Source organism: Hippopotamus amphibius, chromosome 11, assembly GCF_030028045.1.
Source record: "Hippopotamus amphibius kiboko isolate mHipAmp2 chromosome 11, mHipAmp2.hap2, whole genome shotgun sequence".
NCBI lineage: Eukaryota > Metazoa > Chordata > Mammalia > Artiodactyla > Hippopotamidae > Hippopotamus > Hippopotamus amphibius.
Window position 1 is genome coordinate 21,981,247 of NC_080196.1, and position 16,065 is coordinate 21,997,311.

The 16,065-nt window shown below is 41.5% G+C and overlaps 1 protein-coding gene and 2 non-coding genes across 4 annotated transcripts; 2 read left to right on the top strand and 1 right to left on the bottom strand.

Annotated features, from left to right (window-relative positions):
* The first annotated feature begins 1,432 nt into the window (after positions 1–1,432).
* On the top strand, positions 1,433–9,696 carry LOC130831708 (epididymal secretory glutathione peroxidase). 2 transcript variants are annotated; one of them, XM_057700059.1, is made up of 5 exons: positions 1,433–1,513; positions 4,327–4,480; positions 7,646–7,763; positions 8,267–8,366; positions 9,490–9,696. In XM_057700059.1, exons 1-5 carry the CDS (start codon positions 1,433–1,435, stop codon positions 9,694–9,696), a joined length of 660 nt encoding a protein of 219 aa, XP_057556042.1. The 2 variants fall into 2 exon arrangements, with proteins under 2 accessions (XP_057556042.1, XP_057556043.1); XM_057700060.1 differs by lacking the exons at positions 7,646–7,763; positions 9,490–9,696 and having other exon boundaries at positions 8,267–8,328.
* A 2,267-nt stretch (positions 9,697–11,963) lies between these two features.
* TRNAI-UAU (transfer RNA isoleucine (anticodon UAU)) lies at positions 11,964–12,057 on the top strand. Its single transcript has 2 exons — positions 11,964–12,001; positions 12,022–12,057. It is a non-coding gene; the product is annotated as a tRNA-Ile (tRNA).
* A 2,854-nt stretch (positions 12,058–14,911) lies between these two features.
* Positions 14,912–14,984, bottom strand: TRNAR-UCG (transfer RNA arginine (anticodon UCG)). The gene has a single exon. It is a non-coding gene; the product is annotated as a tRNA-Arg (tRNA).
* Positions 14,985–16,065: the final 1,081 nt, after the last annotated feature.

Consider the following 16,065-nt stretch of genomic DNA (forward strand, 5'->3'; position numbering starts at 1 on the left):
GTTTATACCTCTTTGATTATTGGTAAGGGAGAACACTATATCCTACCACAGATGCCACTTGGTTTACTGTCTGGTGCCCATGTTTCTCTTGGGCTGCTTGGTTTTTCTTACTGACTAATAAGCACATGAAAACGTGTGTAAGCATTTGGTGAACATATTAACATACAAATATTTTCCCCTTCCTCAGGCCCAGTTTCCTTCTAATGGATCACATGTGGTCCATTCTTTGACTTCTTAAATTTGTTTTTAGCTCAAATAATAATACTACGATTAGTGCTTGGAATGTCTATGTGATGCCTTTTTTTTTTATTGAGTTATAGTTAACATACAATAAACTGCATATATTTAGAGCGTACAATTTGGTATCCCAATCTCCCAATTCATTACCCCCCAACCCTCCCCACTTTCCCCATTTGGTGTCCATATGTTTGTTCTCTACATCTGTGTCTCTATTTCCGCCTTGCAAACCGGTTGATTTGTACCATTTTTCTATAGTCCGCATATATGTGTTAATATACGGTATTCGTTTTTCTCTTTCTGACTCACTTCACTCTGTATGACAGTCTCCAAGTCCATCCATGTCTCTAGAAATGTCCCAGTTTCCTTGCTTTTTACAGCTGAGTAATATTCCATTGTATATATGTACCACATCTTCTTTATCCATTCATCTGTTGATGGACATTTAGGTTGCGTCCATGTCCTGGCTATTGTAAATAGTGCTGCAATGAACATTGGAGTGCATGTGTCTTTTTGAATTATGACGTTCTCTGGGTATATGCCCAGCAGTGGGATTGCTGGGTCATATGGTAACTCTATTTTTAGTTTTGCAAGGAACCTCCATACTGTTCTCCATAGTGGCTGTATCAATTTACATTCCCACCAGCAGTGCAAGAGTGTTCCCTTTGCTCCACACCCTCTCCAGCATTTACTGTTTGTCGATTTTCTGATGATGCCCATTCTGACCGGTGTGAGGTGATACCTCATTGTCATTTTGATTTGCATTTCTCTAATAATTAGTGATGATTAGTGCTTGGAATGTCTATGTGATGCCTTTTTAGAGTGACTTTACTGAGATGTCTGGGGGGCTGCGTCTGCACTTAGACATGGCTATCCACTCAGAAAAAAATAGGCAATAGTCTTGAAGGACTATGGAGGGCTTGCCCTCACCTTTTCATAATTCTGCCAGAATTTATGTGAGTCCCAGGTCCTCATCGCATTAGTGAGCACTGAATGCTTATGGGGGTGTGTGTAGGTGAGGATGTGGTTTGAATTCTACGTTCTCGCCCCACTCACGCCCCAGAAATCCTTGCCGCCCTGCGATTGGCCTGCATAGGCTTGGGCTAGTCCCTGCCAGGGTATCAAAAGGCTGCTGAAAGCTGCTGTGTACCTGAAGACGTCAGACTCTCAGACTAGTGAGCTACAGATACTAGTCATGACTGTACAGTTAAGGGCCTCCTATCTTTTCCCCCTTTTCCTAGCTGGCTTCGTGCAGTCAAATTCTAAGCTGTTGAAGGTGAGTGACCTGCAGAGAGGGTGGAACAGGACTCAAAGGTGGAGCCTTCTGTCCTGCTCCTAGATCCTGCCCTCAGTCTTTCTTGTGAAAATCTGACCTCTGCTTTCCCCCTCTTTGCGAGTTCCCCTAAACCTTTCTTCTCTTCTCCTTTTATCTTCTTCAGTCCTATAAATGGGTGTTCCTTGAGTTGAATATGGGTACGGACAAACACATCTTTGTAATGTGGTCCTTTCTCCCCTCCTTCTCCAGGTAGAGGTGGCTTGGATACTCCTCCAGCCACATCAGTATGTGCATCAGAGCTGGGTCTGAGGCATGGGGCAGAGTGGGTGGGGACCAGGGTTTGGAGGAGAGGCTGAGTTGAGTCATCTCAGATGCAGCTAAGCCAGAAACTCACGAAAAGGTGGAAAAAACTAATGTGGAAGGTTTAGGGATGGATAAAATCTGAGAGTTACCAGAGAAACATAAAATGTCTGGAAAAAATAATAATAATTGGAGGCCTAAAACAACTGGATCTAGAATCGGGAGTTTCGGATTCTAGCCTAAGTTCTACTTCTAATTCACGGCTCAGTTGCCTTATTGATAAAAATGTGTGTATGGCAGTGGCAGGGGCAGTTCAGGGAAGAATAGCAATGAACTAGATGCTCGGAAGCAAAAAGAAATCATGCAGTTAGGGGCAATTCATTCACATAGTGGGTTATCACTTTTGGCCTTAGACAAGTCCACTCACCTCTGTTAGTCTCTGCTTTGTCATAATAAATTTGTGTGTAACAGTATCTACTCACCTGCTCACCCAATTATTGGGTGGATGAGCAATAATTATTATGCATATAACGTGTTCTATAAAAGGCAACTCTAGTAAGATCTTCCTCCCTCTTGACTAGATAACCTCCTGAGTGATTTCCCTATTTTTGAGAGTTGATATGGTTTTTATATTATCCAGTGCTGCCTACTTAGGTGTGGAGATGTTGGGCTGTAGAATTTGCTTAATAAAAGCTGAGTCTGGAAGTATTTGAGACATATCATACAGACAAATAAATGTGAAACAACAGTGAATATCAGGAGAAAGCTGGACTGAACTAAGAGGAGTCTTCAAGTTCAGAGTCTTAAGTCCCCACATTCTGATACCCAACATGATTTTCAGTAATCTTCACTGCAGTAGCAAAGGGGGAAAAAAGGCAAATTCTTATAAATGTTTAGCTTGGAGCCAGGGATCATGGAGATAGGAATGGATGCTATGATATAATGTTCTCTTTATACATGGTTTTCGTTTTGCTGGTGTGTCTATATGTGTATGCATTTAGGGAAAGGTGCAGAAGGCTGCACAGAGAAAATGCCTCTCTCCTCAGGAGTGGGGACTAAGAAGCTACAACCTGGTGTGCTAAGGATAGAATCAGTGGTAGAGTTTGGTTTGGTTTTGTGTTGGATCTCTTCTTTAGGTGGGGGCAGATGGTGTTTGACTAAAATCCTTTAGAGTCCATTGCATTTCCAGGGAGTCTAGTTTAATCCTAGTTTAAGTCTGGACCTTTCTTATCAGATTATGTCCTTCCCTCCTTTCTCTGGTCAGTACCTCTCTGCCTTTTTCTCACTGGGTGGTTTGGACATTAGCTTTCTTTTCATAATTCAGGATTTTACACTCCTTATATTCCAGAAGCCATTTGTAGCAGCTTCCCCAATACAGGGAAAGAGATCAGGATGTGCTGGTGAGCACTGTGGAGTCAGCACATTTGGGGTACTGCATGGACCCTGCATGGATAGAGACAGAGGAAGGATAAGATGAGATCTGCCTGTAGAGGAATTAACATAAGAACAGGCAACAGTTTCATGTGGAACTTATTTCTGTTATGTGGAATTTGCTCACATATGATCGGGAGATTTGATAAGAAATAGGATAGATGGAGATGATGATGAAGGCAGGTATTAGATACCTAGAGCACAACGGGTGAGCAGCTGGGTATATGATAAGTTGGATGCTGCCAGACAGATTTTCGTGACCTGCTCACAGATGGATTTTTGAGTTCTCCATCTCCTTTCTTGGGAGCTACAAAAAGAATTTCACTGTATTAGCTTACAAGACCATCGTATGAGTAAGAGAGTGCAATGAGAGAGAAAACTACTCAAGATGGGGGTAATATTAGATTCTAGAATGTTAAACCTAGAAGGGCCCTTGAGGATCTGATAGGAATCTAGACAAATGTCTTTATTTTACCAGTGGGGAAACTGGGGGCCAAGGATGAGAATTGCCCAGGTTCACAAGGAAATCTAACAATAGAGCTGGCTTCTGATTCCTAGGTAGAGCCCTTTCCACTCCACCATGCTGATGGGTAGGGTAAGTATTCAGAAGACCTAGGGAAAGTTAAAGAAGTAACAAGGCCATCCTGAAATACTTAGGCGATTTAAAACCTTCCCTTCACTGAGGGAGTCTGGGCAAGATGCCTTCAACCCAGAGACAAGGAGTAGCCTCATTTTCATAGGATCATGAAAGGCAGTGCACTTTTCTGTTTGGCTCCACTTACTTCCAGGCCATCCCATTCGATCTCTCAGAGAGATTCCTCTGCTCTTTTCTATTCATCCAAGCAGTTCCTGGTATCTCACCTCTGCCAGGATAATAGAGAGCCTTGACTGCTTGTTCCTCAAAAAAAACCATTGCCTTTCAAGTCACAAGACCCAGTTTTAATCTTGTCATTGACACCTTAGACAACTCTTAATTGTTTTCTGGGTCTCAGTTAATATATGCATTATTCTTTGAGTGCTTTGAAAGATTATACTGATGTTAGGAATTATTGTTACTAATATGATTTTTTTGAATCTTCCAGATGGATTGCTACAAAGATGCGAAAGGCACCATCTATGATTATGACGCTTTCACTCTTAATGGAAAGGAACACATTCAGTTCAAGCAGTATGCAGGCAAGCATGTCCTTTTTGTCAATGTGGCCACCTATTGTGGTCTGACAGCTCAATATCCTGGTAAGACTTTGTAGCCAAATCTCCTTGGGACTAAATTTTCCAGCTCATTATATTGTAAGGCATATCAGAATTATATTATAATTCTATGTGTCAAAATAAATACTCATGATCAAGTGACTGTATTCCCTGATGTCAGGAGTCAGCAAACTATGGTCCGTAGGGCAAATCTGGCCAGACTACTTTTGTAATCAAAGGTTTATTGAACTCAGACATGCTCATTCATTTACAGATTGTCTGTGGTTGATATTAAGCTACAAGGCAGAGTTGAATAGTTGCATGAGTGATGGTGCCAAAGACCATCTGAAATTACTGTCTGGACCTTCACAGAAAACATTTGCTGACCCCTTCCTATGTCCTGCCTCTGCTTTGCTCCTGAGAGTTCCAGGAGAATCAGTAATGTATCTGAGAACTAGGAGCCTCTCCGAAGATTCAAGTCTCCTTGGTAAATACAGGAGGTAGGATTGATGTTTTTGAGTCTTTTCCAGGGTTTTGCAGGTAACTTACAAAGACAGGGAAAAGGGGAAAAGGGCTTTATATCTGGAGCACATTTGACTGGAGCGAGGGCTGGTAGAGGAGGCCATAATAGAGGCAAACACTCCCTCTCCAACCTCAACGCCTCCTTTAGGTGTAGTTTTTTCCCTCTCTACATTATTCAGGGAAGAATTTTATCTTTCTCATATCCTAGCCCATGTTGTTTAAAAGCCAATAAATAATGAGCAGGATTATTTTCTTTCAGAAACAAATGCACTTCTTTTATTTGAACTAAAAAGAACTTCATTTTTAAATTTTTGATTATGTTATGTTTTGAATAGGTAATATATTCACAAGGCTCAAAATTAAAGGAATAAAAAAGTTGAGTGAAAAATTTTTTCATCTCCCTCCCCTCCCTTCAGATGACCAATATTATCATGTTTACTAAATATATAGGTATTCTTTTTTTTTCTTTTCCCCCAGTTAATAACATTATAAATACTATTTGCCAATTTGCTTTTTTAAATTAATAAGGTAGTTTGGAGTTCAGACCATTTCCTCCCTCTTTTTTAAGACTGAATAATATTCTATTGGACCATACTTCATTTTACCAGTTTATAGGGACTTTAAAAATCAATTTAGGGATTTTCCTGGTGGTGCAGTGGTTAAGAACTTGCCTGCCAATGCAGAGGACATGGGTTTGATCCCTGGTCTGGGAGGATCCCACATGCCATGGAGCAACTAAGCCTGTTGGCCACAACGACTGAACCTGCACTTTAGAGCCCCCAAGCCACAACTACTGAGCCTAAGTGCCAAAACTACTGAAGCCCATGCACCTGGAGCCTGTGCTCTACAACAAGAGAAGCCACCACAATGAGAAGTCAGTGCACCACAACGAAGAGTAGCCCACTTGCTGCAACTAGAAAAAGCCCTTGTGCGCACCAATGAAGAACAAATACAGCCAAAAAAATAAAAATAAATCTTAAAAAAAATCAATTTATTCAGTTCCCTCTCTGTACATAACAGTTGAGGAAACTGAAGAATAGTTACTCAAGGACTGGAAGACAAGTTTCCTAATTTATTGTCTCTTTCCTAGAGAAAGTGATTATCTACAGTGACTAAAGATAAGAGGGGAAGATGTGGGTAAAGGTATACTGAGGAACCATTTGGAAACAGGAAAGCAATCTCATAGTGCAAAAATAAATAAACAAACAAATAAATAAATATAAATAAAAGGACTAAGAGGAGGTATCAGTTGACCCCATTGGCTGAACAGAATCTGAGTGGGACTGGTTATTGTTTGTCAGGGGACTGAAGGTATCTAGCTTAGAAAGGGTGAGCTAGACAATTCTTAAGACAATTATAAAGGTCTGAGGAGACAAATTGGAAAACTTGGGGAAGAAGGCATTTGGAAGCTTGTGTTTTGGCATATCAGTGAGGGGTTTTAGGTAGAATGCATCTTTAACATCCTGAAGACTGTTGAAGAGCATCAGGAAGCTCAACTTGGAATTCCTCTGGTTCTCTTTGCCCCTGTCAGATTAACCCCCACTCCACCCAGGGTGCACCAACCTGTGCAGAGGAGAGAAGCCCATTCTCACTGTACGTGCTTTTTCCTTTAAAAAGGAAAGATTCAATCTAACAATTAACCAATCAGGGAAGGCACACTGATGAGTAGTGATGTTTAAACATAGTTTTGTTTAAAAATCACCTGATGAGTTTTTCATTTTTTAATTGTGGTACAAAAAGACATAAAATTTACCATCTAAACCATTTTTAAGAATACTATTTAGTAGTGTTAAAAATATTCATTCTTGTGAAACAAATCTCCAGAACTTTTCCATCCTGCAAAACTGAAATTCTGTTCCCATTAAATAACAACTCCCCTTTTCTGCTTCCCCTGAGCCCCTAGTAACCACCATTCTACCTTCTGTTTCTATAAATTTGACTACTTTAGATACCATGTGTATTTGTCTTACTTACAGTATTCATCTTTTTATGACTAGTTTATTTCATTTAGCACAGTGTCTTTGAGGTTCACCCATATTGTAGCATGTGACAGAATTTCCTTCCATTTTAAAGCTGAATAATATTCCATTGTATGGATATACCGCTTTTATCCTTTCATCCACTGATGAACGTTTGGGTTGCTTCCATTTCCTAATTTTTATGAATAGTGCTCCTATGCATATGGGTGTGCAAATCTCTCTTTGAGACTCTGTTTTCATATATACCCAGAAGTGGGACTGCTGATCTATGGTAGTTCTATCTTTAATTTTTTGAGAAACCTCCATACTATTTTACATAGCAGTTACACCATTTTACAATCCCACCAGCAGTGATCTGATGAGCTTTAGAATAATAATGATGACTGGGGAGCCATCTCAGAAGTATGTAATCAGACGATTTTCTGGAATGGAACCTGGGCATCCTTATTTTTGAGGGAAGGCCTCCACCTGAATCTGATGTGCTGCAGACTTGGGAAATATTGCACTATAAAAAGGGATTTTGAATACATATTTGGAGATCCAGTATCTAATTTCAGCCCTGCCACGAACAGTCTTTCTGACCTAAATATTTTTTTCCTTTCCTGGGCCTCTGATTTATCCTCCATAAAACAGGTATCTCCAAGGATCTTTCTTTACACAAGGCAGGCTCTCTAGCCAGGCCACCATATTGTCCCTTATCTACCCATAGAACTGAATGCACTTCAGGAGGAGCTAAAGCCCTCTGACCTAGTTGTGTTGGGCTTTCCCTGCAACCAATTTGGAAAGCAAGAACCAGGAGAGAACTCAGAGATCCTTCCAGGACTGAAGTAAGTGCCTGCTTGAAACCCTATAGGGGTCTCTGTCTACCTTTCCTCCATTTCCAGAGGCACTTCCATATTGGGGACTTCCAGGATGGATCGTGGGTTAATAGGCTTAGGGGCATCTGCAAACTGATTTTAACTTTGGTCTCTCCTGATGTGAGTCTGGCAGTGTCAGACACTCTCTCCTCACAACTGGGAAGTGAGAATTGGATGGACCGTGGAGGAGCTGGAGCACAGAAATAGCTCCTGTTAACTGCTGGTACAGAAACAGTGCAGGGGGGAGACAGTAACAGGATGTGGAATAGAGAAAAATAAAGTGAATCAGGGAGCCCAAAGTTTAAAAATGGCCTTATTTTCCCTTCCAAGCCCTGTTTTCTATATCTCCACCTCTGTCCCCTCTTTCTCATGACCTCAAATCCTGGTACCCCATCATAACTTTCTCTCTTATATTCTGGAGCTTCCTGGGAACATTTCTCTCTTATATTCTGGATCTTCCTGGTTCATTGCAGGTATGTTCGTCCAGGAGGAGGATATGTACCTAATTTCCAGCTTTTTGAGAAAGGGGATGTGAATGGCGAAAAAGAGCAGAAAGTCTTCACCTTCTTGAAGGTGAGTTAATTACTGACCTAAGCCTCTTCCTCCCTAATATAAGCCTATGCGTCCCTTCCTAGCATAAAGTTGGTGTGGTAGAAATGGATCCAAGGGCTCCTGCCTGGAGGTGGGATTGGATTCTTTGGAAGAGATCTCCAGATTAGTGATTGGGGTTTAATTTTTTAGTATCTATGATGCTCTGGCTTTGTGTGGTGGAGAGAGTTGTGTAGAGTGGCACATTTCATTGGGTCCACTCTCTTTTGTTCATTGACATTCATTCATTCATTCAAGGTACATTTGTTGAGTGCCTGCTATTTATAATGCACTTTGCTAAGTAATAAGGGTATAAAGATGAATAGAAACAGTCCCTATTCCTTGATGAGTTCATACTGGGTAAGAAGACATAGAAATCAACAGATATAATACAATGTAGTAAGTGCCTTTTATGAAACACTGACTCTTAGATATAGAGGATGTGAGAGCTGAAAGGGCCCCTAAAGATCATCAGATTTCAGTGTTCTAAAATACTAAACTATGAGCCAATGCTGGCCCATGTTGAGATTTTTATATATTCTCAGTAAATTGAAAAAAATAGGACAATGTAAGGAGGGTTTCATAAACTCAACTGATTTATAGAGCTACCCTTTATTCTAAGATTAGTACCTATATGTAATTTATTCTTATAATTACCTTTTTAAAAATAAATGGTGAAGCAATGATGATTTAAAATTTTTCTCTTATTTGGCAAACAAAATTTTGGAACTCCATATTGGTCCCAAAAGATATTTTTGAAATGTTACTGGCCCATGGAGCACCAAGACCCAGGAAACCACATTCTAATCTAAACCATTCACTTTGCAGAAAAGGAAACTGAAAGCTAGAGAGGTGACATATCTTATTCATAGCAACAGGATTTTGTGATGGGGTCACAGGGAGAAACAGAAAGGGAATAGATTTTTGCTATAATATCTACAACATTCTTGGTATTTGGCATGGTTGTGATTCAGAGAATATATTAAGAATCGCAGGAAATGAAAATATCTCAATATAAGAGACAGTAGGTTACCTGTGGGTGAAAATAGCCTGAATCACCCAAGAGCAGAAATGATACTGGTTTCTCTTTTCCATCTCTCTGCTGCAGCAATCCTGTCCTCACCCTTCTGAGCTTATGGGCTCAATCAAACATATATCCTGGGAACCCATCATGGTCCATGACATCCGCTGGAATTTTGAAAAGTTCCTGGTGGGACCTGATGGAGTCCCTGTTATGCGCTGGTTCCATAAGACTCCAGTCAGTACAGTCAAGTCAGATATTCTGGCATACCTGAAACAGCTCAAAACCAAATAGGAAGACCAAGTTGGAGAGGCAGGAGCCATCCTGCTTCTTACCTGGAGACCTGTTAAAAAAAAAAAATTCATCTTTTCACTACACTCTCTTCCTAAATGGCCTCCACTTGACTAAATCACCTCTACAGTGCCAAAATTCCCACTCTCTACCAAGTAGATTTATATTCAGAAGGCTACTGCTAATTCCCTGGCAAGAGTATGTGGGTGAAGGAAAAAAGAATGGAAACCCTAAATCCTCAGACATCTGTTACAGATTTAATAATGCATATCTATCAAAGGAAAGTCATCCTTCCATAAGGAAGGTTCAGTTTGCCACAATATCCTGAAAAAGAACACTCCTACGCATTCTGACTTCTCCTTCTCTCTTTACCCTAAAGGTGTAGAAATAGCTATGGGGTGTATAGCCATACAATCTAGGTTCCACTTCATAACATTTGTCCTCCCCTAGGAGAAACATACAGTGTCAATTTCCAAATATTTTTGGATCAGTCTTTATCCGTGACACCCTGTCCACCCCCACCCCCACTGATCTGTCACTCTTCTGTAGGAGCCTTAGGTGGAGTGGGAACAGGAAATTGCCTCACATGAAGGGAAGGGCATCTCCATGATAGTGGGACCCAGAGCCTCTTTCTAATTTGGATCCTATAAAAATTTTCCTATGTCTGATCTTTACTTTACTCAGATTGTGACACTTGAGCAGAGCACCCTTTGAAGGATAGGCTTTCCCCTCTCATCCTTAGATTCCTTAGCTTGAGAACCAGCCCTGCTACTATCTCCAATAAAATGTTTACTACAGCAACTGGGATCACTGTGGTGGTTTTTAAATCCTATCCTGTGCTCAGACTCATCTTTCTCATCTTCCTCACTGTGACTGTCACAGATGGTAGATTGACCAAATTACCTGAATCCCTTGCACAGAAGGCTTACCCTCCCAGATCCTTGAAAGGTTGTTACCTGATGGCTCTTAACTCTCATCCTTCTTTAGGAATTGTTTCAGGTCAAGGTCACCTTTCATTTCTAGGGGCAGCCTGTATCCAATTTTAGGTCAATGAGAGGTATAACAACCAAGATCTGACTTCTCAATTTAGGACAACTCTGAAGGACCCATTCCAGTGGTGGAGACCCCCAAGGGGTAGGCAAATGCCCTTCTACACTTACACTGCAGCCCAATTTTTCCCTCTGACAAATTCTGATTCTCTTCATTGCTTCTCAGGTGTTGACCCTGAGGTAGTGCCCCAATAAACTTTATGAATGTAAATCCCCATCTTGGAGTCTTTCCAGGGAACCCAACCTGCAATAGTAGATACCAAAAGTGATCTGAGAAAGAAGATGCTAAGATGAGATTTTTGAAGCTGAATTACCCACCATCTGGAAAGAGAAATACCCTCACATTTCAAGGACTGTTGGAAACAAGGTCCAAGTTAATATTGATATGGAAAGACCCAAAGTGTCATCATGGCCCCCCTGTTAAAATGGAGATAATGGGGACCTGGTAACAAATGGAGCTGTAGCTCAGGTCTGGTTCACAGTGCGTCCACTAAAAGCCTGAGATGAACTACAACAAATATAGACAGTAGATTTCTCTGAGTATGAGACTTCAGAAAACAGTCAAGTTATCATCTTTTTGTTTTTCTGCATTTCCTTAGTCTGCATCGAATCTGTACATTGAAAACAGTGGGTTTTCTAAAGGAAATATTAAATCTCTGAAAGTTTCAGGATAACTAAGTATTTTAACATTCTTAGGTTAAAAACCAGCGAGTGATTGGGTCGGGGTGGGATAGGTGGCATCTGATGTGAAAGGTCAGTCCAGCGGAGCTCAGAGTGCAGACGCGAAAGACGCAAGGAAGTAGAACCGTTGAGATGGAAAGTGCGCGGGATTCGGAAGCAAAGAAAATGCACTGGTTTCTTACACACGGAATGCACACACCTAAGTGGAAAGCTTCCTGCCTTTGTGGAAATAATGTAATTTTTTTCCCCATTCAAATGCTTTCAAATAGTCTGAATTTAGAGAAGCCGTCGGAATCTGAGCGGAAAATCAAGATAGAGATAACAGCGACGCTCAGCCCCGGCAGCACCTCGGCACTGTGGGGGAAACGGCTGCAGGTTGGCTAATACCAGGGATGCCTTGATTGCTGCTTTTAATCCCATTTGTGGAAGCCCCATAGCAGAAGGTGCCATTTTGTTCATAATTTTTAATACCCTTAACAAAAATACTTTCATCTGTGGAAGTATATTCACTTATACCTCCCCAAATACTTACCTAACGAAGCTCCAGTGGCGCAATCGGTTAGCGCGCGGTACTTATAAGACAGTACATTTGTGAGCAATGCCGAGGTTGTGAGTTCGAGCCTCACCTGGAGCAACTTTTACTACGACACAGGCTAACTTTGAGGTTCCCCCAAAGAGATCGACTGTTGTGATTTAGGGTCCTAGGTCTTGCTTGTGATTTGTCTTAAAATTCTCTCCTTAAGGTCATGCATAGCAAGTACCAACCCACTGATTTTGGTGCCTGCCTTCTTCCAACAGTTTGGCAATGTAGCATTTGACACTTGCCAAGACGACTCTTCACAGTATTCAGCTACCTCTGATTTGTCAATTGTGTGAAATGTGGAAAATATTGGGTTTTCTTATGTCTTTCAGTGGAAAATTTCCTGTCCTTGAGCCTGCTTTCCTCAGTTTCTCCACTCCTCTGAGTTTCCTCTAGGATGCACATTACTCTTTATAAGTCCATGCTGCCTGTAGATATATCGGAGACACAGGTATTCAGTCTCAGAGAATGAGGGGAGTCAGGAGCCTATGTATGGGTCACTTAATCTCACCCTCTGGGTCTTAAATATTATCAGAGTCATCCTGAGACACGGACATGGAACTCTCTAGCTTTGCAAAAGATTTATAATTGCCCATGTGCAAATGCTCAGCTCTATCAGTTCTTTTTCAGCTGCTGCTACGTTTTGGAGTCCTTATGTTCTCCCTGGCCCCACCTTGAGCTGCCCATCAGGTAAATGTGGGTTCAAAACAAGACTCACAGACCAATTTAGATTAATGCTGTTAAAGAAGTGATAATGGAAAACTTACTTACCAAGATATATAACAGACATATAAATAGGGGCTAGTCACAGTGCTGGTTTTAGTGTTAAATGAGATAATAAATCATTGATTGACTAATGGCCACAAATTCCTCCCATTATGCATGTCCCTTTGCAATGTGATTGTGCAGCAGCTGCCATTAAGAGGTGGAGTCTATTTTTCTCCGTCTTGTAGGTGAGCTGACCTTGTGATTTGGCCAATAGAATACTATGGTAATGGTGATGTGGAAGTGAGGTTGTGAGAGGCCCAAGGTGGCCTCAAGAGCCTCACAACTTCTCTTGTTGTCTTGGGCCCCTGAGACACCATGTGAAGAAATTCCACCCAACTTCTTAGAGGATGGAAAAATCACGTGGAGAGAGAGTCCCTGCCATCCCAGCCATTTCAGCTGACACCCCAGACTGTGAGTGGGAACATTTTGGACCATCTAGTCCCAGTCAAGCTGCCAGATGACTGCAGTCAATGAGTGACCACAGGCAAAAGAAGCAAAAGTATTGCCTGGTTAAGCACAGCCCAAGTTGAACTGCAAAATTGCAAACAAAATAAATATTGTTTTAAGCCACTAAATTTGGGTGAGGTTTGTTACAAAGATGTAGATGACTAATAAAAGCATTTAACATGGAATAAGAATCTGTAACAAGCAAACAGGTTGATCTAATAAGTAAAAATTACCCACAAAGAAAAGCCCAGACATTTTCACTACTGAATTCCACCAAACTTTTTTTTTATTAATTCCTCACAAACTCTTCAAAAATTGGAAAAGGAGAAAATATTACCCATGATGCTAAAACCGTGGGTATCTCTTATCATGAGATAAGAAAACTGTAGATCAATATCTCTTATGAACATGGACACAAAAGTGCTCAACAAAATACTAGCAAAGTCCAGCAACATATGAACATATGAACAGGGATTACAAAAGGGCATGAGGAAACGTTTGGGGTGATATCTATGTTATCTTTATTGTAGTGATGATTTCACGAGTTATACATGTGTCAAACTATAAGTTTAAATATATACAGTTTATTTTAAGAAAATAATGCCTCAATAAAGCTGCTTAAGACTTACATTCATGGGAAAAAAACTCATTACAGCATTTGGCAAGAGTAGTTGTGGATTTTTTTTCGCTTTTCTCTTTTTCTTTTTGTCCTATACTGTGGAAGAGTTGTGTCTGATTAAATTTATTTCTTCTTTCAATGTTTTTAAAAAGTCCCTGGTAAATGAAAGGATATGGAATTTTTCCCAGTGGGAAGACTTGAAACTAATTCAAATATTTCATAGTTTAAGACTGTTTAAAATTGCGATTACTTCTTGAATCTAATTTGGTAAGTCATATTGTTCTATTAATTTATCCATTACATCTAAATATTTAAATTTATTTGGCCACGTTCTTTCCACTTGTGCAGAAGCTGCTCCTTCTTCGTCCTAATTTGCCTGACTGGCCTCCGCTCATCGTTTCAGGTCTCTGTTTTAACCCCGGTTCTTCAGATATTGCTGAAAGTTCAACTAATTCATCCCGCAACGTGCGGGAGACCCACAGCTGGTCCCTGCAGAGGCCAGAGAAAGACGGTGCCTCCTGGTGGGAGGCATCCACCTGAATCAGGAGCGGGTTTTAGACCACCGTTTCTCTAGCGACTCTAAAATGTGGCAAGTTTTCCTTTCGCAAGGGGGCGACATTTAAACTGACTTCAAAAAACCAAATCTCTCAACATAAAGACACATTTTTAGCGTCAAATTACCGAGAGCCAACTGAAAACCAATGCAAGAGTGAGGGTCGTCTTACGCTTAAAAAAAAAAAAGAGAGAGAGAGAGAGAGAGAGACGTCCCGGCACTGCCGGACCAGGCGAGCAAAATTCCTTGACATTTATTACCTGTCGCACCCACCTCGCTCACTGTGCCCACCCAACCCACTAGAAGAGGGTACGAATCCCCACACCTGTGTGCCTGTCTGGCCAAGGACTTCTAAAGTGCGAGTGACTGAATGGAGGGGGCTGGCGCCGACCACACTTACTGAATCAATCATACCTGAGGGGAGGTGTCCGGGATGCTCGGTTGCTATAATTTAGAATCTGAGAGCTGGGATAGTGATGGCGGGGCGAAGCGAGCCCGGAGCATGAAAAACGTACCGCTTACAACCACGAAGGGATTCGAACCCTCAATCTTCTGATCCGAAGTCAGACGCCTTATCCATTAGGCCACGTGGTCCTACAAGCACCTAGTTGTGAAAAATATTACAAGTGTTGAGAATCTGGACTATTATTTAATATTGATATAATTCCTACAAAAAGACATCTTCCTTATTAATCTTACTTAAAAGAAGGTGTCATTGATACAAAAGCCAAGTAATTTCTCCAAGATGTTACGGAAGAGACTAAGGCAAAATGGAAATTTCACTTTTCTTCAGACTCCTGCGCTTAGCTTGACACCAAATTTCTTCTCTGACCAAAATTTTACACTTGCATTGCGATGCTTCTCTCAGCCGGTTGATTAACTTGTAAAGAACTAGCAGGAGAAAAGGACTGAATGTCCCCCTATAATCATGGCTACAAACTCTCGGTTTACATTCGGAATGAATACAAAGTCAGAAGTAAGACCCTCTGGGAATAAATGAAAATCACAAGAAAGACCCCTCCTGCCACCCTCTCAGCTGGGCGCCCAATCCTGCCAAGATTGCTTTAATTAGGATTGAATCGAGAAGCGTCTTCCTAGGCCTGGCCCCTCTTGGAAACCACGAAGAACAGACCCGCTGAGTACCCTCCAGGGAGATCTTTGTAAAAAAGCCCAACGATTGCACTTAATGAGAAATTAAAAAATGTCCCTCCTCTTGTGCAGCCACTGGGTTGCGGTGTTGTGTGGCTCGGGGAGAAGGATCCATACTTCAGGTTAGAAAGGCTGGGTTTTGAGTCAATTTGTGGTGGTCGTATATTTTCCTTCCCGCGCCTCATTTTCCCCAGCCATCCTCATCTCTGAGGATCCCGACCCACCGCTAGTGACGGTGCGGCCGAGGATAGCACACGGGTGGTGGGACGGCGCGCTCGAGGCCTGGCGGGGTTACTCACAACGCACGCTTTGGACGCTCTTCCTTAGGGGTGCGGTGGGCATGGTGAAAGCAACCGGCTGGAGTCCAAGTCATCCGGGGGTTTCATTCCCCATTATTAGAAACTGCAACCGGATTTTTGGTCGTTATCCAACCTGCCTTCTCAGCACATTCTGGTTCCCGGCTCCCCGAAGGCGGTTACATAGGTTTTTCACAATTTAGAGGTGCTGGAGAAACAGTGTTTTCTCA